This window comes from Gopherus evgoodei, chromosome 1, assembly GCF_007399415.2.
Source record: "Gopherus evgoodei ecotype Sinaloan lineage chromosome 1, rGopEvg1_v1.p, whole genome shotgun sequence".
Taxonomy (NCBI): Eukaryota; Metazoa; Chordata; order Testudines; family Testudinidae; genus Gopherus; species Gopherus evgoodei.
The window spans coordinates 245843938-245868141 of NC_044322.1; the positions used below are offsets into that span (position 1 = coordinate 245843938).

At 42.2% G+C, this 24204-nt stretch overlaps 1 protein-coding gene across 14 annotated transcripts in view; it reads right to left on the reverse strand.

Annotated features, from left to right (window-relative positions):
- Positions 1 to 3073: 3073 nt before the first annotated feature.
- PLEKHA5 (pleckstrin homology domain containing A5) overlaps positions 3074 to 24204 on the reverse strand; it is a 289350-nt gene continuing 268219 nt past the window's right edge. For 13 of the 14 annotated variants that reach the window (XM_030541890.1, XM_030541899.1, XM_030541871.1 and 10 more), the window contains 6 exons: positions 13134 to 13343; positions 12245 to 12400; positions 10949 to 11073; positions 8618 to 8760; positions 7232 to 7336; positions 3074 to 3927 (listed from right to left, as the gene is read on the reverse strand). In XM_030541890.1, the coding sequence (XP_030397750.1) occupies positions 7242 to 7336; positions 8618 to 8760; positions 10949 to 11073; positions 12245 to 12400; positions 13134 to 13343 (729 nt within the window). In that variant the 3' untranslated portion in view covers positions 3074 to 3927; positions 7232 to 7241. The remainder of the gene's footprint in view (positions 3928 to 7231; positions 7337 to 8617; positions 8761 to 10948; positions 11074 to 12244; positions 12401 to 13133; positions 13344 to 24204) is intronic. The other variant, XM_030541793.1, reaches the window with a different exon arrangement.

The following is a 24204-nucleotide window of genomic DNA, read 5'->3' on the forward strand; positions in this document are numbered from 1 at the left end:
GGTTCTTCATGTTGAGTCCCATGATTCCATGCCATTCGCTTGATGCTTCGCAATTCATTGTATCAAACAAAAATTATACCTCTGTTGGTTACCGAGCAACAAAAGCTAGGAGGGAACGGAAAGAACTTCTTGGACCATCCAGTCCAGCCTTCTGAATTAATCAGGATCTTTTGTTACACCTCACTTCAGGATTTCATCTAATCTCTTGCTTAACACCAGTGCCAAAAGTGACTCAAAATTACTTCACTGGGCAGTGGAATAGCAGCTATTATAAAAATTTCTTATATGTAACCTTAGTTATGTCTAGTAGAACTGTAACAGTTTACTTTCAACTTGATTAATGCACATTAATTTAGGTAAGAAAAAAGTAGTTTTGTTTGAAATAATAATCTGTTTTTGTCAAGTCCATTTATGATTTTTTTTTTAAACTCTGAATTTGAATAGAAAGTCCCCTCTTGTCCCCATCATGACACTGAATCAGAGTCAGGTTTTAACTGCTGGGTGATCTAGCTACTCCCTGAACTGATCCAGACCAGTTTACACACGAAATTCCCAGGACATAAAGTACAGCTTTTCTAGTGATGTTACTTTATTCAGGAATTTGAAAGGACCACATTCCTTAGTCTTCTTGGAACAATGCAAGTGGTGAACAAAAGCTCCAGACGGAAGGAGATGTAATTGGTTTTGAAGAGCATGAACATCTGTAGAGCATGTGTTTGTTGTATATCCCTAAGAGACTCTGCTTTTGAGGTAAAAAAGCAAACTATCTACAAATGTCAGCACAGTAGCCAATGAAGCAATCAATCAGAAATTTAAAAAATAACCTAGACACAGACTTAAAATATAGCTATTTCCAGGCTGACAATCTAGGGATCCACTTGTTTAATGGTGAACATTTCAAAAGCATGACCCGTGGGCAGAGAGTTAAAAGGTAAGTGCAACAGCGAAATTTTGATGAGGCAGGAGAAAGGGAAGTAGCTGCTTTTTTTAATCCATTTATTTTTCCAAACACAGTTGAAAATAGTTTCAAGCACCCAATTGTACTTCAAAATCTTCAGCGCAAATGCAGAGGAAATTCTGAGGCCTGACACACTGACATACCTTTGTTGGTTAGAAGGATGTGATTATTTGCTAACATAGTTGTGTCAGCAAAAGCTAGTGTAGACTGTTATACTGGCAAAAACTCTCTTTTGCTGGTATTTATTTTGTTCAGGGAATGGATATAAGCTTTACTGGCAAAAGGACTTTTTTCCGGGTATAAACTGCATCTACACTATGAGGGTCTCCTGGTATAGCTATACCAGCAAACCTTTTAAGTGAAGACAAGGCCCAAGAAGGTTCCAAATCACTAATTATATTCTCTCTCTGGCTAGTGCCAAGACAACAGCCCCATGGTGCCTTTCCCTTTCCTCACTTCTCTGCATTTAAACAGCCAAAGAACTTGGTGCACCATTTAAAACACACCACACAATGAAGTGAAATCCTTATTTTAGGCCCTTAAATATGTGCTGCACCACTGGGGATTCAACAACTTTTATGTGGGTTTGGCCAAGATACTGAACAAGTAGGTAAGTCAGTCAGAAGCTGAACCATGTCTTCAGCAAACATTGCTTTTCTGGTTTAAAAACAGCTCTGACAGTCTGACTGACTTCTCCCAGAAGTGAAAATGTATTGAAGTTTAAAACAAACAAAAAGTTTCAGATCTTTGCATTTGAGATCCAAACGATTTTCTTTCAAATCTACTTTTCATTATCCTTTTCTAAAAAATTGCACAGTCTCTACTTACACTAGTTCAGACAGCAGTGGGGGATGGAGAAGTGAAACCAGTAGTGTGTGTAATAAGATGACATGCATGACAAATGATTTTAAGTTTTTTTTTTCGTTCCTGGAAGATGATATGCAAACATCAGAGCCCCGAGGAATCATCTCATTCCTCTCCTCACCCCTACCATATATGGTGTTCACTCTAATGTGTTAATGCCTTTTAAAAATTATAATTTAATCCTCTCAGCATCCTTATGAGATAAGCAATTTTACATAAACAGATTTGGAACTGAAGCAAAAAGCAACTAAGTAATGTGCCCAAGGTCACAGGGGAAAGCGTGGCAGAGCCAGGAACTGAACCCAAATTTCTTCCTGACTACCAACTTTTTGCTCTGTGCTGTGGGCACTACTTCCAGCTGGGCAAGGTGGAATCCCTTAAGAGAGTCTACCAGTGCTGCTCTTGTTTGTAGGTGATGTCACTCAGGCTATATCTACACTATCACGTATTATGTCGGTAAAACTTGTTGCTCAGGGGTGTGAATATTCCACTACCTTGAGCAACATAAGTTTCACCAGCATAAGTGGTAGTGTGCACAGCACTATGTTGGCATGAGAGCGTCTCCCACTGTGGGAGTGGATTAATTATGTCGACAGTTCTCTCCCATCGGCCTCACAGCAGCTCCACGAGAGATCGTACAGTAGTGCAACTGCATTGGTATGGTTGTGTCGCTGTAAGCTCTCTAGTGTAGACATAGCTTCAGTTTTTAAGACCAGAAGAGACCATCATATTCATACAGTTTGATCTCCTGCACATCACAGACCATCCTCCAACCAATCCTGTAATACAGGGGTTCTCAACCTTTTGCTTTCCACCCCACTCCTCCAACATGCTATAAAAACTCCATGACCCACCTGTGTCACAACAACAGGTTTTCTGCATATAAAAGCAAGGGCCAGCGTTAGGGGGTGGAACAGGGCAATTGCCTTAGGCCTCATGCCACAGAAGCCCCTACAAAGCTACATTCCTCAAGCTTCAGATTGCCTCAGGTGGTGCTCAGAACCCAGGCTTCAGCTCCACATGGCATGGCTTTAGCTTTCTCCCCTGGGCCCCAGTCAATCTAATGCTGGCTCCGTATTGGTGGCCCCCCTGAAACCTGCTTGCAGCCCCCCAGGGGGCCTCGGACCGCTGATTGAGAACCACTGCTGTAATAGGCCGATAACCCTTATTAAGATGTGCTTCCCACACAAAGAGTCATGATGAGTACACTGTCCGTCATCTGCTTGCCGAAATAAATACTACCCACACAGCTTAAGAACATTAACATTTATTTAACATGATAAAAAAGAAATGAGATATGAACATTTGCATTTGAACAATAGTTAAGTGGCTTCTTATACTTACATTGGATGTGCTCATTGTATAATATATACACAATGAACATAATTACATTTGTACACAAACTAAGTACTGGAATTGAAAACCTGCTTATTGCTATACACACCCTATTCCAACAAAGTAAGAGCCCAGTACCTCAAAATACCTACACTTCATTTCGTTTAAGAAAAAGTAAGCACAAACATTCATGTATATGTGATAACAGTGTGGCAGTAACTGCTGATGCTGCAACCTGACCAAGAAATAATTACAGCAGAAACAGGACATACTTTACTCAGCAATAATAAAAATGGCACATTTTAAATAGATATAAAAATTTTACAAATCAAATGTCAAAATACACTAGTATTTAAAAAGTGTAAAACAAGGTTTAGTGGTGATATGTAAAAGAAACTGATCTGTTATGTACCTAAAAGAAGCAAAAATGCAAACTTAAATGATTTCATAATTAAAAATATTAAATTCTGTAAAACATCAACTAAGTCTGACTTTAGGCTGCATATTCAAAAGAATCTTTATATGCATGGAAATCATAGCAGCAAGCTGGTATCAGAAGAACAATCTTCAGACTGTTGAGTGTACATATGGGCCATTTAAAGCTGTCTTGGAATAAACATTTTCCAGGAAGTTATAAAATGATGCTTTGTGGCCAAAAGCATCAGAACTATGAATTTCATAGATTTAAAATATACTCTACAATATCTTCTTATATTCCCATAGGTCGACACTCCTCGGCCATGAATAGTTTCAACAGAACCTGTTAAGAGCTGAAAGACAGACATGGATCAAGTTACTGTATTTTACCAAAACACTGTATAAAATAGCTTTTAGGATTAGGCATGGTGGGGAGATTCTGACCTCACTGTGGCTATTCACAAAGAAAATTATATTAAAAAGAATCTAAGAAAAAATTAGTTTCCACAACCTATTTTTTTAGGCATTAAAGCTACTGACAGCAATTCACAAATAAACAAACAAACAGGGTTTTTTTTGCACAAAGAACCATTTTAGGGTTTTATACTGCCACCATCAATACAGTAACTAAGTGCTTTCCATGTAAAATTAGCAGCGAAGCCCCTAAATGCTGTACCAAAGGAATGGCAAGATTAGAAACTGGACACAGTACTCTTCACTTGCTATGATGTAATGCAGTGTTTGGGATGAAAGATTCTAAATAAATGTCATTATCACTCTATTAAATTGTATTTAAGCATATATCAGCATGCTTAAAATGTAAAAATATACTTGTGATAGATACAAACTTTGTCTTAGCGTTGCCAGAAGACATGATATAGAATAAGCTCTCTCCTTAGTCCTATGATACCACCATAGCACCATTTTCCTTTTCCAAATTCCACTGCCTCACTGACACCCATCATGCGTTTCCCAGACCTTGTCTTAAAAACTGGCCTTTCTATGAATTGAAACGCACCTCCCAACTTATACATTCTCTCTATTGCAGAGGATTTCTTGCCTTACAGTTTGCATCCCATTGAGTAAATAAGTTCCTGCTTTAAAAAATTAAACTCCTCCTACAGGACAGGAAACTTGTTCACAGCCTGGTACGTTTGCTGTTTCATTTGGGAAATTACAGCTCTTACATTAGTCATGGGTTACAGCCATGCTCCACACATTCAACAAACATTTTACATGCCTTGGGTAGTGCTTAAGAAAAGTGTTTGACTGACAGCCCTGGTGAAAGACCTTTAGTCAGAGAAGTACATTGTGGGCAGCAGCAGTGCGGGCTCCCACACGCTGTGCTTCATTGTATTTCAACTAAAACGGGTCAGGAATTTTTTGACAAGAAACTTTTTAGTTGGAAAATGCTGATTTACTGAAAATGAAACTTTTTGTGGAAATGTCTTGTTTTCAGTGGGGGTGGGGGAAGAAAAGGCCCACCCCAGAACAGTCAAATAGCAGAGTGGCTAGTGCACTCTTCTGGGATGAACAAATCCCTGCTCCAAATCATGCATGAAGGGACTTGAGCCTTCATGAGAGTCTCCCTCTAATTTTTTGCAAAAACCTTTTGGACAGTCTAGGTTTCATTGCAACGGAGAACAAAACCAAATGTCAAAATATTTTTTGTGACATGGAATTCTTGTTTTCCAGGCCTAGTATTAACCCTGATATGAAACCAGCTATACAATGACCATTCAATATCGGGGCTCTGATGAGACTGCTAACCAGTGTGTCAAGTGCAGATATGAGGTATACACTAGGAAATGGACTAATGCCTCCAACTACATTCAGATACTGAACAGAGGGCAACTATTTTTTAGGCTCTAATATCCCTGGCTTTACTAAAACTATGGAACTAGTCTACAGACACAGTGAGTCTAACTCTGTGTTTTTATTCTTGCTATCCTCTTCCTCCCATCCTTTTCCCTTTTACTACTTATCAAGTCACACTTATTTGTCTTAAATTAGATTATAAAAACTCTTAGGAACATATGGTATGTACAATTCATAGTTCAACTGGGCTATGATCCTGACTGGAGACTTTGGGTGTGGTAACACCCAAATACTGATACATTTTTACCTTGACTGGATAAGCACGTGTTTCATTACAATTTAATATCTCCTATCAAGGGACTGTTATTCTACCATTACAGAAGAATATGCTAACTGGTCCTTTTCATTTCTAACTACTACTATCTTATCCGAATACTGGAAGGAATGGTTACTTACTTTAACTGTGGTTCTTTGAAATGTGATGCAGATGTGTATTCCACTTAGGTGTGTCCGCGTGCCCAGTGCACAGGAACCAGGGAATTTTACTTGTAGAGAGAGAATACTTGTGCCTCGTGGCCGCAGCCCCTCCCCGGCTATATAACGTAGTGCAGTTCTGAACCCCCTCAGTTCCTTCACACCAAGTGCCCAGAGAAACTGTGACGCAGAGGGGACAGAGGTAGGTTGTGGAATACACATCTCAAAGAACCAGAGTTACAGTAAGAAAAGGTTTCTTCAAGTAGATGCAGCCATGTATTCCACTTCAGTGGCTCACAAGCAGTTCCCCCAGGAAGTGGGGCTCAGACAGTCTGCATAAACAATGACTGCAGAACCACCCATTGAAGAAAGCATCCACCCTGGAAGATGCAGTAATGATTGGATGGTTTGCATGTAGCAGCCCTGAAAATGTCCGATACTTAAATGCACTGAAGAATGCTACTGATGTTGCTTGCACTCTCATAGAACTAGCTCGCATCCGCTGAAGGAGGCGCAGTTAAAGCTATTTCATATGAAGTCCCGATAAAAGAGGTTATTCATTTAGAGACTATGAAGAGACCACCGGACCCTTCATATGAGCTGTATGTGACATGAACAGGCATGGTGAAGCACAAAACAGTTTAGTCTGGTCCAAATAGAAAGCCAGACATCGCTTGACATCTGATGTGTGGAAATGCTGCTCTTCCAGAGATGAATGCAACTTAGGAAAAAACACAGGTAAATATACCACCTGGTTCAAATGAAGCTGAAAAACCACTTCAGATAAAAATTTTGGATGTGGTCATAAAGTCAGTTTGTCTTTAGAGAATTGTATGTAAGGAGGCTCTGCCATCAGAGACTGCAACAGGCTCTCCTTGTGGATGCTATTGCTATCAGCAATATAGTCTTCTGAGACAAAAGTGGAAAGGGACAAGATGCCAGGGGCATCTAAGAAAGAGAGAGGTTGTTAGGTTAGGAACCACACAGAGCTTTGACTCCAGCCACAGGTGGTAAGAAGGAAACAGACAGGGGTTAGGGGAATGCTATCTCATATAGCCAGAGGAGGGGCTATGGCCACAAGCTGCGAGTGGTGACCTTCTAATGGCACTGCTCAGCAAAATTCTCCAGCTCTAGCGTGCTAGGTGTGAATGCACCTCAGTTGAATATGCAGCTGCACCTCAGCTGCACCTGCATACTAAAAAAATCAATACATTCCTGTTTTGTTTGCTTGTTTGATTGCTATATATATATATATATTATATATCTCAGCTACCTTCACCCTACTTAATAAAATTTTCTGTATGTGCTTCTCAAAGAAAACTACGGTATACCCAGAAAAATAGCATGACTGAAAAGCAGACGTACTTGTCTGAGACTATACACACATGAAATGTGATCCTTCTGTGAGCTGTGGTTGCGTTGATAGAGCTGGTGATGGTGGGGACTCTGGTGAAGAGGGCAGATTTTTTCCTGAAAAGAGAAATTAAAAAATAAATATCACAGAAGGCAAAAGTTAGACAAATTGAAAATATTTCAAGCAGCATGAAATTTGTGAACAAGGTGTTATGCAAGTAAAGGTTAAAATAATCAGAAGAAACTTTTAAAATCAACATTATATAGTGAAAATAATGCTATTTAAAGAGAAGAATTTACATTGTTCTTAAGGAAGATATTTGCCCACACATAAGTAATTGTACCTCTGCAGAACAGACATGGTACACAAGAAAGTTGTAGTGTCGCACAGTACAGCGGATACAGTACTGATGGTTAATGAATATGAAGAGAATTCTTTATTGAGTTTACTAGACACAGCCATAACCCTGCTATCTAAGAGTAACTAAACCTTCCCTATGATGTCACCACAAAGGATCTTTCCTAGTCCTGGCCTGAACTAAACAGTCATGGGAATGACTGTGCCATTTGCTTTGTTTATTTATCCTTACATCACATCTGCACTTCCTTATTCCTCCCTGGCACCAAACAACTCCTGATCACCTCAAGTACTGATCATTCCATCTGCCCATTTCATAAGCAACTTGGCCGTCCCCCAGCACTCTGATTTTCTTGCAAAGTGTGCCATTAAGGTACTTGCAACCACCCTGTCTTTTTCACTTCTGGCATCCCTCCTGACCTCTGGAAACACACACACCAACCTCTCTCATTTTTCTGGTTCATAATCTAATGCCTAAATTGGGAACTATCTAGTGTTAATATGGCCTTCATCACTGTAGTATCTATGCTCCAGTCAAGGAGCTCAGACCTGCAAGGACCAGGAAAGGGGATCAACAGCAGGAAAGTGTGTGTTTAGAATAGATGCCTTTGGTGAAATGACCTACAGGAAAAAGTCCTGGAGCTGACTGGAACCAGTAGCAAGAAGGAAGACAACACTGAACATGTGCAGAGGATTGGGGAGGAGGGGTGTTCTGGAGGGAGACAGAACTATTTGCTCCAGCCAAGAGAAACTTCTGGGAACACCCTCTCATCCTCAAACTAGTTGCCTCCAAAAGATCTGCATTTAAATCTCTGAAAACAGTGTGTTTCTGAGATTAGTCCATTGGGAAATTGGCCGGGGCTCTGTCTATCCCTCTCCATCAGGTGAAAAAATATGCATGCAGGACCCAGATTAGTTTAGATTTCTTTTCACTATACAAGAATTTCAGAGCATCAGAAAACAATCAGAATGTATATTACATCTGTAACATTTAATTCCCAATATACACTTCTGTGTAACTGACAGTCTCTTTTCCATACCTGCTGTTTGATTTTCTCTTGAAGATTGTACTGCTAACTCAAAAGAAGAAATATTCCCTTCTTGTGCTTGAACACTGGCTGCTTCACTCTCTTTTGGACTGGTTTCATGTTTGTGGTTTGCAATAGGGGCCATGTTCTGCAGACTAGTTAAAAAAATTGCTATTTTTAGAATTCGTTTAATTTAATTTCAGGTGTTAACCAATATTTACGTGCAATTGGAGTTCCAGCATTTAATTTTCTTCTCTTAACACAAACCCCTCCAATTTACAAGATTGTGTTGTTTAAATCAAATACATATTTCTGGAACCTATAGTAGAGTGTTGAAACCCTCAATCAAAGAAAAAGTTAGTTTTGTTTCAATCTTATAAAATTCATTCTAGAGTGTGTGAAAAAAGAACTTTAAACTGGGAACTTGACAATTTTTTTTTATTTTTTTTTTTACTTTTCATACTTATACATTGAAATAGATACCAAATTCAAGGCTGTAGGGAAGATACAGTGTGTCATGAGAATGTTATGACCATGCGAGAGGGCTTCACTCTACACTGATAGTAAGACGAGTGTCTAGCTTCCAGTCAGGAAAGAACTACTTATGTGATGCACCAAAGCTTCAGTACTACTCTAACTCTGAAATCACGGAGTTAATGGAAGCCCTCCAAGGGGATGAAGTACCCTAAGGCAGTGATTCTCAACCACAGGTATGTGTACCTTGAAGGTACATCAGCTTATCTAGATACTTGCCTAGTTTTACAACAGGCTACATAAAAAGCACTCACCAAGTCAGTGCAAACTAAAATTTCATACAATGACTTTTTTTATACAGCTCTATATACTATACACTGAAATGTAAGCACAATATTTATATTCCAATAATTTTATGTTATAAGGTAAAAATGAGAAAGGAAGCAATTTTTCAGTAATAGTGTGCTGTGACACTTTTGTATTTGCGTCTGATTTTGTAAGCAAGTAGTTTTTAAGTGAGGTGAAACTTGGGATACAGAAGACAAATCGGACTCCAAAAAAGGGTAAGGTAGTCTGGAAAGGTTGAGAACAACTGCCCTAAGGGGTCAAAAGTCCAGACTGCTCCTGAGTTGATCGTTTCCATGCACAGTACAATGGACTCCAATAAAAAAAACTTGCCATTGGAGCCTTCAGGTGAGGCTTTTAACAGGAATCTTATGGAAAGCTTTGATGAGGCAAGAAAAACTACTGAGCCCTCATCCTGAGATAAGATTATTGACTAGATCTTGCATCCCAAAGCAAACCACAAACTCTGTTTGTCCATGATGAACATACGCTCATAAATGTATTTGAAACTTCCCACATATTAGTTCTGAGCAAAAATAGCAACAAAGAAAAAGGAAAAAACAAAAACAAAACCTAACCCAGAAATTAGTCTTGGGAGGATACCTGACTCCAGGATATTTCACAATTACTAGTTATTTCTTTTGCCCCAAGTTTGATCTAAGAACCAGTGTTGACCAGGTTCCCTCCTTGTTACCAATCCATAGTGGGTGAACTCAGGGAACTTCTGATTTCAATAGGTGGCTGGAAATGAATCATGACTATAAGTATAACGAGTTTGCTATGAATAGGAAGAACAACTAAGTTGCATTCAGAATATGTTATATTTTTATATTTTGTTCCATAGCTGTGCTGTGTTCTACTTCTCAGAAGAGTGAAGTCTGTGTTGGAGCCCCTAAGTAGAATGGACTCTGAATTTGCCTGGAAGTAGGAAGGGTAGGGAGAAAAATCTTGAGTATTTTAGTTCTCTCAATATCTACATAGAGAGACTCTAAGAGTGAAACTAATGAGCAGAATAACATTGATAATATTGTTCAGGCTTGATGAATTTATTTCCATGAATCACAAAGTTCAAAGCCCATTTGTAAACAGTTCATGGCCTGATCCTCATAGACTTTAGGGTCAGAAGGGACCAATGTGATCATCTAGTCTGACCTCCTAAACCTATACCTATATCCTATACCTGCCTCTAATAATGAATGCAGGACTGGGTCAAATATGTTATTTCTTTCTATGATTATATTATGCAATCAAATCTTAACACAAAAACCATTTTGTAATGAACAACCTGTCCATGCTTAAAACAATTTTTCCATTTTTCATACCACCTAACCATTCGTATTCATTGTATTTTTAGAGAGAAAATAAACATATTTGTTTACATGCAGCCCCATACTACCCACACTTTACCTTTGGAGTTGCGAAGAACAGTGAATCAAGCTTCCAAAAGGTAAAACACTAAAATATTCATTATTAAACTGTAATTAACTGCTGGACTAGTTCAATATGCAATTATCTTATTTTTACCTGGTATCTACAGTATGTGTTTTTCCCAATTTCTTTTGCTTTTCTACTCCTCCTTCAGCATTCCCTTCTTTTGGATCAGCTATAACACACGTGTCTGATAACAGTGGGTCATCACTTTTTGTCAACTTTGAAAAGAAAAAGTTGAGAAGTTTTAAGAAAAATCTGTAGGTACACACTGTGAGCACATACTCAATGGTGGGCAGAGAACTGATATTCAGGAAGTAAGCTTTGTCAACACAGCCAAATTTTGGCCTCAGTTATATACGTATAACTGAAGAATTATGTTTACGTAATTTATATCAATACCATTACCTGAAGAGCAATACAGGAAGAAATGTGCAGAATTTGGCCCAATGAATTCTGAGAGTGACCTAGAACTATCAGGGAACTATCTAGAATCTGGATTGCAGTTTTTCTATTGTTTTCATATCTCCAACACCATCCAAAATGAATGCAACGCACAACTGCTTGGACACATTACTCAGTGTGAATACTTTAGAAGTTCTCATTAGGTACATGTTATCAGAGGGGTAGCCATGTTAGTCTGGATCTGCAAAAGCAGCAAAGAGTCCTGTGGCACCTTATAGACTAACAGACGTATTGGAGCATGAGCTTTTATGGGTGAATACCCACTTCGTCAGATGCATGACACACAAAAGCTCATGCTCCAATAGGTCTGTTAGTCTATAAGGTGCCACAGGACTCTTTGCTGATTAGATACGGTCATTATCTGTGTGTGAAGTAGCACTCTTTCAAAAGGCTCAAGAAGGCTTCAAGTAAAAGGTGTTAAGAAAAAGATGGTCAGTTTTAATAACTTGATTTTATATTGTTACTCTGCTGAAACCTGATAAAGAAAATGGTCAAGGTAAAGTGGTAGTGGTTCTGACAGCCTTTAGCTCCACCCGTAAATCATCACGCTTTTGAACAGCTATTAGGATATTTTAAAACAGAGTAAAACTGGGTGGGATGCAAGATAAATCTGAGAGAAGTACCATTTTGATGATCAGCACAAGTCATAATTATTGCCTAACTCCATGCCATATAAATTGTTGTCTCTCCTCTTATTTATTTGTTAAGCAATTTGATGTGCTGGGTGCTATACAAATCAAAAAAGGAAGAAAAAGGTCCCTGGTCTGAGGAGGAAACCTCAGTCACAAAATGCACTGGAAGACCTGAGTTAAATTCATCTAGAAGAGTTTCTGAACCGGCAGGTGATGTTACTTACAGATGTGCTCAGTATTTGTGGAAGAAGTTACTTTTGAGGTAGGATTGAACACTCTAAATATAACTTATTACCTCTTTAGTAAAATCTGCATTATGCTCTTCTGATCCAGCATTTAGTTGTGTTACTACTTCTGCAGTAGTTTCAGGATTTTGCTCCAAATCATTCTCTCTTATGGCATTCTCTAATTTCTTAATGTTACTAGATACCATATCGTCCTTTCTTCGATTCTGTAGAACAAATGTGATATATGGAGATACTCGCAATAAAAATCCAGTGGTATTACTGCATACTCTTTTCCTATTGTTATGCTGAGACTTTCATTATGACATCTAACACACTGCTAAAAGTTTTGAAAAAAAACTTTAGACTGCTTGACCTCAATTCAAAAGTTTACCTCCCATTTCCTCATAAATGAATTAAAATTGCTTTTGAAATCTTAACTTAGAACATCCTGACTTTCATGTAATTAAAACATCCAACTGTAATAAGTCAGGAACAATTTGTTGCTTATAGCAGATAGCCATAAATTTTATAACTACATAAAGTATGGGGAGCTGGTAGTAATTCTGAAATTTAGGCTGCCTAACATTTTCCATTATGAAAAAAAACGCTTGCGACCTTTTTGGAGAAGTGCTAACACCTCCACTGTTTGCAGCAGGCCATTGAAATTTGGTAACCTCAGGCTAGAGGAGTGCCTTTTCTTTATCCCAGGAAATTCCATTTAGGTTTAGCTGAGTTATAAATTGTTAAAAAGGTCTATTTCCCTTTCTGCTGCTTGCATTCCTAAGGACAATTTTGACAGTCTGCTATAAATGGACATTCTGAAGTGCAAGGCCCATGCAGCCACTAAAGCAGCAGCAGCAGCATTTGACTTTGCAACTTCCTCCCTTCTCCGCAACACAATTTTTTTTTTTTTTGTTCTAACATATTACTGTGTACACCAAGGAAGTTTTGGCATACCTGAGCCAGCTTAAATGGATTATCCCTAACAAAGGATGAGCTCTGTGAAGGAGACAGATCTGAAACGCCAATAATATTTAGCCCCTTTTTCTTCTCTCTCAGACAAGCTTGTTGGTGTCTCTTTATTCTTTCCATCTGCTCCTCCACAGTCATTCGAGGCCGAGTGTTTTCTGCCAGACATAACTGTTCCACCGCACTTCTCGGCCTTTCCTTAAAAGAAAGGAACATACTTTGAAGCAATGTTGTGAACATATTGTGTGGGTGTTCACTTAAAAAAGCTTGTACTGCACACCTGCATTTGCCCTAACTCTGGTATCTCCTATATCAAGACTGGTCAATAAGTCAAATACCAGAGGAAGTTTTAGGGACTAGATTTATCTGCAGTAGAAAATTACGTCATGGTAAAACATGTTTTAATGTTAAGCATGACTGAGATCTCAGTGTAGATAAAAACTAGCATGCTTAATGTGTCAGCTGATTGTGGTTACCGTTGGTTGGGTTAATAAATTTCAGCTGCTTTTGTTCTTCTTTTGCACTTACTTAGTGCAAGGCTACACCAGAAGCACTAGATGCAGCTGCGCCACGTCTGGTGAAGACGCCCTAGGCTGAAGGCATAATTACTCCACCTGTGGACAGCGCTTAGGTCATTGTAAGTTGCATTGCTCAGGAGTTGGCTTTTTCACATACCCCTGAGAGATCGAAGTTACATCAACTTAAGTGGTATTGTAGACCTGCCCTGAGGTAAATAAGAGCTGGTCAGTTAATAAGGAGTGGTTCATGACCAGCTGATATGGAGTTCAACTGTATTATTATTCATATTACTGTAGCACCTAAGAGTCTCAGTCAGGAACCAGTACAAACTGGCGCTGTACAAACACAGAACAAAACCATGACAGTCTTTGCCTGCACTGCACAATAGTGCCCACTGTAGTTTATTTTCCAATCAAAATGAAATGGTTGTTTAAATTTATATGAAGTTGTTTCACCTAAAAGTGACTACACCTCTACCCCAATACAAGGCGGTCATCTGAAGACAAAAAAAATCTCACCGCCTTATATAGAACTAGCTTTCCCCCTTATGCCCCCGGTTCCTTGTTCCCTGACTACTCCCTCCAGAGACCCCTGTCCTTAATCACCCCCAGGACCCCACCCCCTACCCAACCCCCCTGCTCCCTGTCCCCTGACTGCTCCAACCCTTATTCATACCCCACGCCCCCTGATAGGCGCGAAGTGGAGCAACATGGCCCCAGCCCACTCCACTCTGCCACCTCCCAGCCGTGGCACGCTGGTGAGTGTGGGAAGGCTGGGGAAAGGGATGCCCCCCGCTCCCACCTGCGGCGGGAAGCGGAGTGCAGCAGCTGGGAGCTGGCAGAGTAGGGTGGGCTGGGGCCGGGCTGCTCCACTTCCCGCAGCCAGTGAGTGCGGGGAGGTTAGGGAAAGGAAGCTCCCCCACTCACCTATGTCGGGAAGTGGAGCCATGCAGCCCCAGCCCACTCCACTTTCCTTACCCCGATCCCAGCTGTGTTGCTGGGGGTGGGGTGGTGTGTGTGTGTGTTTGGGAAAGGTCCTGCACTCACCTGCGGCAGGAAGCAGAGCAGTGCAACCCCAGCCTGCTCTATTCAACCAGCTCCCAGCCGTGGCGCTTCGCTTCCAGCCGCCGGTGAGTGCAGGGAGGTTGGGGAAAGGACACTCACCCATACTCACCTGCGAAGGGAAGCGGAGCGCTGCGGCTGGGAGCTGGTTGAATAGAGCAGGCTGGGGCTGGGCTGCTCCACTTCCCGCTGCCGGTGAGCGCGGGGAGGTTGGGGAAAGGATGCCCTCTGCACACACTGGCAGCGGAGCAATGCGGCCCCAGTCCACTCCGCTTTTCTTGCCTCAGCCCCAGCTGTGTCGCCGAGGGGGAGGGTCGTGGGGTTGGGGAAAGGTCCCACACTCACCTGTGGTGGGAAGCGGAGCGCCATGGCTGGGAACTGGTGGGGTGGAGTGGAGTGGGCTGGGGACGGACTGCTCCGCTTCCGCCGCTGCTTGCGGGGAGGATCTCTTCCCCCAAACCCCCTCCCCCCAGCGACACAGCTGGGGCAGCGGAGCGGGCTGTTCCCGGCCCCCGCTAATCCCTCGGGCCACTCTGGTACTGCCCCCCCAGCTCCTGCCTCCTAGACCCTGGGGAGGAGCCCCTGACTGCCCTCAAGACCCTCTGCCCCTTATCCAACCCCCCAGCCCAGCACCTTTAACACGCTGCTCAGAGCAGCATGTCAGACCTTTACCGCATTGTATGAGAACCCATGTTATATTGGGGTAGAGGTGTATATGAGAACATTACCTGAAACAATGAATTAAGAGGACAGCATAAAATGTCAGTGACAGCACAATTTTGAAGAGATTTTGCAAACTGTATAGAGTAACGAATAGAAATGCATAAGAATTCAAATCAATATTTTAATAATGGGAGATACAGAGACAGATATGAAAATATTGTAACTTGGGTCCTCAACCCTGTATCTGGATCCAGGTGGGTAGACCTAGGAGCCCATGCAAAGCCAGATGTGGGTTTGGGGAGCCATAAAATCTTGAATTCTTTAAAAAGTAATCAATTTAAGAAAAACCTCACTACTACTAGATTACAACACAGAGTAATCTAAATGGAGGGTCTTGCTTTATGGAGTTTACCACCACTCGTGACCAGGCTGATCCCAAATCCTGCCATCTCTACGGTAGATGGCTACCTGGCTTTCTGTTTGCAAACTCCCTCCTAAATTGCAGAATGACCAGAGAGATGTGTACCGGGAAGCAAATGCATTGGTGTTTTCCTTTTCTGGGCCTTGTTCCTCTTTATCAAGGGCTGTGATTTACTTCGGAATACAAGAAATTGCACCTTGTTCTTACAGTGACAGCTGTCTTAAAATGCATATATTATAGTTACTTTTGATGGTTTTGTAAATTATACTCTATTGTATTGGAAAGAAAACTTAGCTTTGCAGTCATCCTTTAACGGAAAATAACTGTGTGGGTTTCAAATAATTTCTTGAAGAGTTTTATCCTGCTGATCACATACAGAAAGCCTAAATGTTACCTGAACTCCATTTTCTTTAGCACTTTGCAAGTAATCATATAAATTACTCAAAGAACATCTCACATAGAAGCAAGATTATCAGTACAAATAAAATAAGATGTTCTGTTGTAAGTGAAGTTACTAGCAATATAAGACCTGAGACTAGATTATTTTGTGTCTAAATCCACTAGCTCTCTATGGAGAGCTATATTACAATCCTTATTAGTTCTAAATCCACATCACAATATTGCCCCACAGCTTGGCATAAATATAAGGCTTCATGCAGGAGTGGCCCAGGATTTATATATGCATGGTGCAGCAAGTCAAGACTCTACTGCAGTGTCTTACACAGCACACCCTGGATTAGCTGTGAATCCAGTTATTACTGTTTTTCACTTTCCTGAGCACTGAATTTCCAGGAAAAATTTGCTAGAAAATCCACAAGATTATGAGGTCGTCTATTACAAGACCTGAAAACACTGATCCTGTTTCTTGAGGGAGAGAATCCCTGCAAAATTATATGCTGTTACCAAATTGTATTTCTATTAGGAATGATTATCTTTTACATATCACAGACCTCATGCTGGACTACTGTCTCTTTTTGGTCCAGTCTAAGTGAGGGTTACTCACCTTGTGCAATAACAGGTACTTTGAGATGATTGTCCCTGTGGGTGCTCCACTTTAGGTGTTTATGCGCCCTGTGTTTATAATTGGAGATTTGTGGCAGCAGTGCCTAGTTGGGTCGTGCATGCAATGTCGATGTCTCGCACCGCTCCAGGGGGTTAACGTAGTACTGCGTGACCAGTCATCCCTCGATTCCTTCTCTACTGCAGAGAATCTACATGAAACTCTGAAGTAGAGGGGAGGAGGGAGGGTAGTGGAGCACCCACAGGGACAACGGACAACCATCTCAAAGAATCTCAGTTACTGCACAACCCTCTCTTCTTTGAGAAAGAGCCCTGTGGGTGCTCGTTTTGTGACTGTTGAGCACTGCACCTCAGTGGAAAGGATTCGGATTTGCGTTACTGATGGTGGATAAAACCGTGAGTCCAAACTGAGTATCCGATTATGACTGTTGCTCTATAGTATAGTGCTTTGTGAATGTGTGGGCTGATGCCCAAGCTGCTGCTCTGCACATGTCAATAAAGGGAACATTGTTGAGAAAAGCTATGGGTGCTGAAAGTGCTCTGGTAGAGTGTGTGTGCATTCTCATTGGGGCTTGTAAATGAAGCATTTGATAACAAAGGTGGATGCATCCTGATATCCACTTGGATAGTCTCTGCTTTCAGATGGTGTCCCCTGTTGAATATTCTGTTACAGAGACAAATAGTCTCGGTGATTTTCTAAATGTTTTTGTTCTTTCAATGTAAAACGCTAATGCTCTTTGAACGTCCAGTGTGTGCCGTGATTCCTCTTTTTCGTCTGCATGTAGTTTTGGAAAAAAACATAGATAAGTTAATGGGTTGGTACAAATGAAAGGGGGATGCAATCTTGGGTAGGAATTTGGGGTGGCCTTAAGGTAACACTGTCTTTAAAGAAAATTATGTATGGGGGGTGCCATTAGGGCATGTAGTTCCCTCACCCATCTGGCGGACATGATGGTGATAAGGAAAGCCACCTTCATAGATAGGTGGAGTAGCGAGCAGGTGGCAAGCAGCTCAAATGGGTTTCCCATAAATCTGCGTAAGACGAGGTTGAGGTCTTACATAGGAGGGGGTTCCTTATTCTGAGGTAGGTGTTCTCAGTGCTCAAGGAAACGTTTACTTGTTGGGTGGGCGAATATGTTGACCCCATTTACCTTATCATGGAAAGCTGTGATAGCCACCAAGTGTACCTTGACAGAGCTTATGAAGTGCCCAGTGTTTTTAGTTCTAATACGTAATCCAGTACCCTTGTTAAGGGGAAGGATGCTGGTAAGTTCTGTTTGTCTCAGCACTAAATGTTGAACCATTTCCACTTATGGATACATGTCTATCTTGTATCTGTTCTACAGCAATTCAGTAATATGTTTTTTACTTCCTCCAAAAAGGAGGTTTCAATTCCTCTCAGCCATGGAGTAGCCAGGCCTTCAGGCGGAGTACTGAGAGGCTGCGATAGTGGACGTGTCTCGCATCTTGTGCAAGGAGGTGAGGTATTGGGTAAGATTTTGAGGTGAGCGTACCACCATCTTTAGCAGGTATGGGAACCATGTCTGTCTGGCCATGTAGGTGCTATTAGGATGACTTTGGATTTGTCCCTCTTGATCTTGTGTATGACCCAGGTTAAGTGTGTGATTGGGAAATGCATGCATTAACATTGCATCCATTTGAAGAGGAGAGCATTGCCTAGGGAACAGGGTCCCAATATGGTTCTGGAGCAATATTGTGGGCACTTAGTGTTCTGTGCTATTGCAAAGAGATCTATGGTCAGGAATCCCCATAGTCTGAATATCATATGTAGAACTCCAGGGTCCATTTCCCACTCACTATTTTGTGAGAACTCTTTGCTTAGCGCATCTGCTGTTGTGTTTTGACATCCTGGAAGGTGGGATTCTGATATGTTAATGTTGTGACTGATGCATCAGTTCCAGAGCAGTATAGCCTCTGTGCACAGGGAGTGTGATCATGCACCCCCTTGGCGATTTATGTAAAACATGCATGGTATGTTGTCCGTGTCCATCCTGATGGCTTTGTTCTTTTGTTCATGGTAGAAAGTGGTTGCATGTGTTGCAAATTGCCCTTAGTTCCAACAAATTTATGTGCATTTTGGACTCTGATGGGGACCATTGACCTTGTACTATGTTGAGTAAATGCACTCCCCAGTCTATTAGGAAGGCATCCGTGGTGACTGTCATTGTTGGAGTCATTTGTAGAAATAGGACTCCTGTACAGACTCTCTTTGATTGTGTCCACCATCTTAATGAGTCCTTTACCTTGTCTGGCATTGTCAGATGTCTGTGTAGGCTGTGTCTGTGAGGTAAGTACGCTGTTTAAGGGTTATCGTACTCTGTGTGACTCTTATTGCTTCATGTTGTGTTGCTGCCCTTATGAGGCAGTCATCCAGATATGGAAATATCACAATTGTGTCTGCGGAGACGTGCTGCCACCAGTGCTAAAACTTTGGAGAAAATCCTTGGTGCAGTTGACAAGCTGAAAGAAAATACTTTGTATTGGAAGGGTTGTTTTCCCAGGGTGAACCTTAGGAATCTTCTGTGAGATGGATGGATGGATGGATGGATGGTAGGTAAAGTGAAAATATGCATCTTGCAGGTCAAGGTCCAAGAGCCAGTCCCCCTTCTCTAATGCTGGAATTATAGTTGTTAGTGTCAGCACTTTGAAACACTGTGTTTTTATGAACTTGTTGAGTTTTCTTGGATCCAGAATGGGTCTCCACCTGCCCATCTTTTTCTGGGTTAGAAAATAAACAGTGAGAGTAAAAACCTTTCCTTCTGTGCTGCACTGGTAATAGTTCCAATGCATCTAGGTGTATGAGGTGGTTCATTTCCTGTTGTGGCAGGTACGCATGAGAGTGGTCACTGAAGGGCCGGAGGGGGTAGGTGGGATGGAGATAAAGGGAACGGAATAACCCTGTTGGATAATTTCTAAAAACCCATTTATTTGTAGTGATGGTGTTCCAGACTTGGTGCTTGGTGACAGGTGATCTCCGAACATTCAGGAGATAGTCTCTGTTTCCAGCGTTAGAGCATGTGGTTGTCTTATATCCTCGACCACACCTTCAAAAACTGCTGTCTTGAGGTAGATTGCTGGGATGTCAAAGGTTCGTTTTGGTTTTGTCAACATCTGGTGTGTCTTTGTTTGCAGCGTTGCTCATATTGCCTGTGCGGTTGCATGTATGGTGGCGAGCAGAATCTCTGGGTAGAATACCAGCCATTTCTTTTTATTTGCAGGTGTGTAAATGCCCAGGGATTTTAATGTTGCCCTTCAGTCCTTAAGGGTATGGAGTGACTCGTCTGTTCTGGCAGCAAACAACTTTTGGGCCTTAAAAGGGCAGATCCTCGTCTGTTGACTGGATCTCCCTGGGGAACCCGAGAGATGAAGCCACAGTGCATGGTGCATGACCACAGATATTGTGATGGAGCATGCGGCCATGTTTGTGGAGTTGAGAGAGACCTGCAGCACTGTCATGGCAATGAGATGGCCTTCGGCGATATTAGCTTTAAACTGTTCTTTTTTTCTCTTCAATAAATTCTGAAATTTAAAAAAAAATTGTGTATATTTGGACAGTAGGGCCTCGTAATTAGCTATGTGAAACTGCAGTGTTGCAAATGAATACACCTTGTGGCTGAAGAGAACTAACTTATTCCAGTCTCTGTCATACAGGTTGTTTTTGCCATTTACTGCTTCCACCACTAGTGAGTTTGGCGTAGGGTGTTTAAATAAGAATTCAACTCCTTCATATGGCACATAGTATTTCTTGACTGATCTTATGCATGGTGGGGGTGCTGTTGCGCATGTCTGCCAGATGGTTTTGGAAGGCTCCATAATAGTATCGTTGATCAGAAATGTTACCTTTGCTGAGGTAGATGTTTAAAGTATGTCTAGTAGTTTATGCTGTGATATAGGTACCTCTTGTGATATGCCCAAGGTCTCTGCCACCTTTTGAAGAGTTTCTGGAATTGCTTGAAGTCATGCCCTGCGGTAGGGGCATTATACTTCCATCTGGTGACAAAGAGAACATGTTCACTCTTGGTAATGCTTCCTGGTCTGAGGTTTCCTCGGTCACCTCCTCTTGTGTTTTTGATGCTGCTGGGATAGGTGATCATGGTGCTCTTGATCTTGATGGGCTAGGGGGCCTGTGATGTTGAGCTCTGTATATTGCCCACTGATCCCAATCAGGCCAGTTTGGTGGGAATGGCATGTGAGTCTCCGTTCAAGCTTCCCCACTTAGGGTCTCTGGCTCTCTGAAAACTTGTGGTACCGGAAGGTCCTGGCTCAGTGCCATCGGTACCATGGTAGACTTGGAGGTAGGGGATTGCTTTTTCGTAGCCAATTCCCGTTGTGTGAAGCCTGAACCTGCTTTTTAGTAACCTTCTTGGGTCAAGTCTTTTTCGTAGGGGCTGATGATGGTGACTGTTGGTCTGGAGGGGTCCTCAACTCGGAGTTTGAGGCCGGTATCAGAGATTTCTCCATCATAAAGGACCTTAAGTTGAAGATCCATAACTTTTCTTGTTCTGGCCAGGAGATTACAGCAACGTGGACACTTTTGAGGAATGTGTGTCTTGCTGAGACAGCAGACACACTGTGCATGTCTATCAGAGATCGAGATTTACAGTATGCAAGTCAGGTAGCATTTGAATCCCAGTGATTTGGGTATGTGGAGAGGTTCTGTTCCAAATAAGAAACAGCAGTAACCCTACGGAAGCCTAAACTTACTCTTCCTACTGAGGGGAATAAGGGAGACTTTTTTTAAAATAAATAGAATAAGCATAAAGAGTAACAATGATAAAACTACTAAGTATACTATAAAGGTAAGTGAGGGCACTGGTAATTGCTCTGACTCAAGGCAAAAGGCAGCAGAGAAGGACCTGAGGGACAGTTGGTTGCGCAGTACTATGTAACTGCCTGGAGCAGCGCGAGACGGCGATGGCGCATGCACAACCAAACTAGGCACTGCTACCACAAATCTCCGATTACAAGCACAGGGCACACGGACATCTAAAGTGGAGCACCCACAGGGACTTTCCTCGAAGAACCACCATAAATTTGGCATCCATATGTTGCTTCCTCACACCTAATTTATTCCTAAAATATATCAGCACTGTAGTTGCTAATCTGCTGTCAAATGAGCTAAAAAGTATCAGTAACTTTTGTCTAATCTAGAAAAATTATTACCCATTGCTGACGACAGGTGTCAGCAACACATTAGCCTTTTTCTCCACAGCATCACACTGGGAACTCATGTTGACCAATGGACAAGCAACTCAGTCTGAGCTTCTAGAGCAACTGTGTGGCAAAAAAGGACTAACTTGATCCTTGGATGTATACACTTAGACGGGTGGGGAGCAAGTAGGAGTAGGGTGGCGTTTTTACCTCTACACAGCATTGATGAGACTACTAGAATACTGCATACAGTTCTGATGTCCACATTTAAAAAAAATGTTGAAAGATTGGAGGCGGTAAAGAAAAGAGCCACAAAAAATTATTCAAAAGCTGGGGGGAATGCCTTACAGTAAGACATTTAGATCTCAATCTGTTTACCTTATCAGAAGGAAGATGGACAGATGACTTGATTACAATCTAATTATCCCGTCTGGTCTTAAACTCTATGAATGGGTACAGCTGGTCACAATTTAACTGCAAGCATAGACCAAGACCAAACTATGTTCAGCACCATTTTTGCAACTGCATTTAAAGGTTTTAAGCTGTTTTCTGAATGGTTCTGGACTTAGTTCACCTTGTTCTATGATTACAGTTAAACTGTATTAAGTAGTCATATAAAATTTTCATACTAAAGATGAGGTTGAAGACTAGAGTATGGTTGTTGTTGTGGACTCTGATTTCCCAAACATGCATATGTCTCAAAAGCTCACAAAAAGTCTGGATACGGTCTTTTTAAAAGTGGTAGTAATCTCTTCTCTGAACTCACACTTCTGTTATTGTCTTGCTTCCGCCTCCATTCTCATTCCTAAAATCCTCTGTCAGTTTTCCCTTCTGTCTTCTCTATTCCCTGCTCCCATTTCCTATCTTAGGGCTTGTCTACATCACAAAGTTGCAGCGCTGGTGAGGGGGTTACAGCGCTGCAACTTAGGAGGTGTACACATCTGCAGGGCATCACCAGCGCTGCAACTCCCTGTTTGCAGCGCTGGCCGTACTCCCGTTTTGTCTCGGGTGTAGAGGATCCAGCGCTGGTGATCCAGCGCTGGTAATCAAGTGTAGGCACTTACCAGCGCTTTTCTTGACCTCCGTGGAATAAGCAGGTATCCCAGCATACCTGAGGAAGCCTCTGGTAATCAAGCTGGTCTCCTTCCCCGGTTTGCTCTCGCGTTCCCCGAACCCCGAGCAAGCAGGTCTCCTTCCCTGCGGTTTGCAGGGTGGTTCGGGGAACGCGAGAGCAAACCACGGGGAAGCTGGTCTCCTTCCCCGGTTTGCTCTCGCGTTCCCCGAACAAGCAGGTCTCCTTCCCTGTGGTTTGCAGGGTGGTTCGGGGAACGCGAGAGCAAACCGCGGCGAAGCTGGTCTCCTTCCCTGGTTTGCTCTCGCGTTCCCCGAACAAGCAGGTCTCCTTCCCTGCGGTTTGCAGGGGGGTTCGGGGAACGCGAGAGCAAACCGCGGCGAAGCTGGTCTCCTTCCCCGGTTTGCTCTCTCGTTCACCGAACCCCCGAGCAAGCAGGTCTCCTTCCCTGCGGTTTGCAGGGGGGTTCGGGGAACGCGAGAGCAAACCGTGGCGAAGCTGGTCTCCTTTCCCGGTTTGCTCTCGCGTTCCCCGAACCCCCGAGCAAGCAGGTCTCCTTCCCTGCGGTTTGCAGGGGGTTCGGGGAACGCGAGAGCAAACCGCGGCGAAGCTGGTCTCCTTTCCCGGTTTGCTCTCGCGTTCCCCGAACCCCCCTTGAAGCCGCCCAACAGCGCTGCAGTGTGGCCACATCTAACACCATTTGCAGCGCTGGTTGCTGTAAGTGTGGCCACTCTGCAGCGCTGGCCCTATACAGCTGTACTAATACAGCTGTAACAACCAGCACTGCAAAATTTTAGATGTAGACATGGCCTCTGTCATTTTGTCTTCTTCCTTCATCCCACACTATCTGAGAACTCATCTGAAAATCACAAGAGGTTCAGTACTATGCACTGTACTCTCAACTGTTCTAATCATTTCACATGTCTCAAAAATCATTTTTGGGTTGGGAAAAAAATGATTTAACAACACAGGTTAATAATATGCTGTCCTCCTGCCCCACAACAAGAAAGGCACTTGAAAAAAACAAGCCTAAAAGGCAGGACTTTATGTACTTTTAGTTCAGTACTGAGGATGACCCACTGGCACTAGATTCAATAACTAGTTTAGCAATAATACTGGTGACCACTAGAA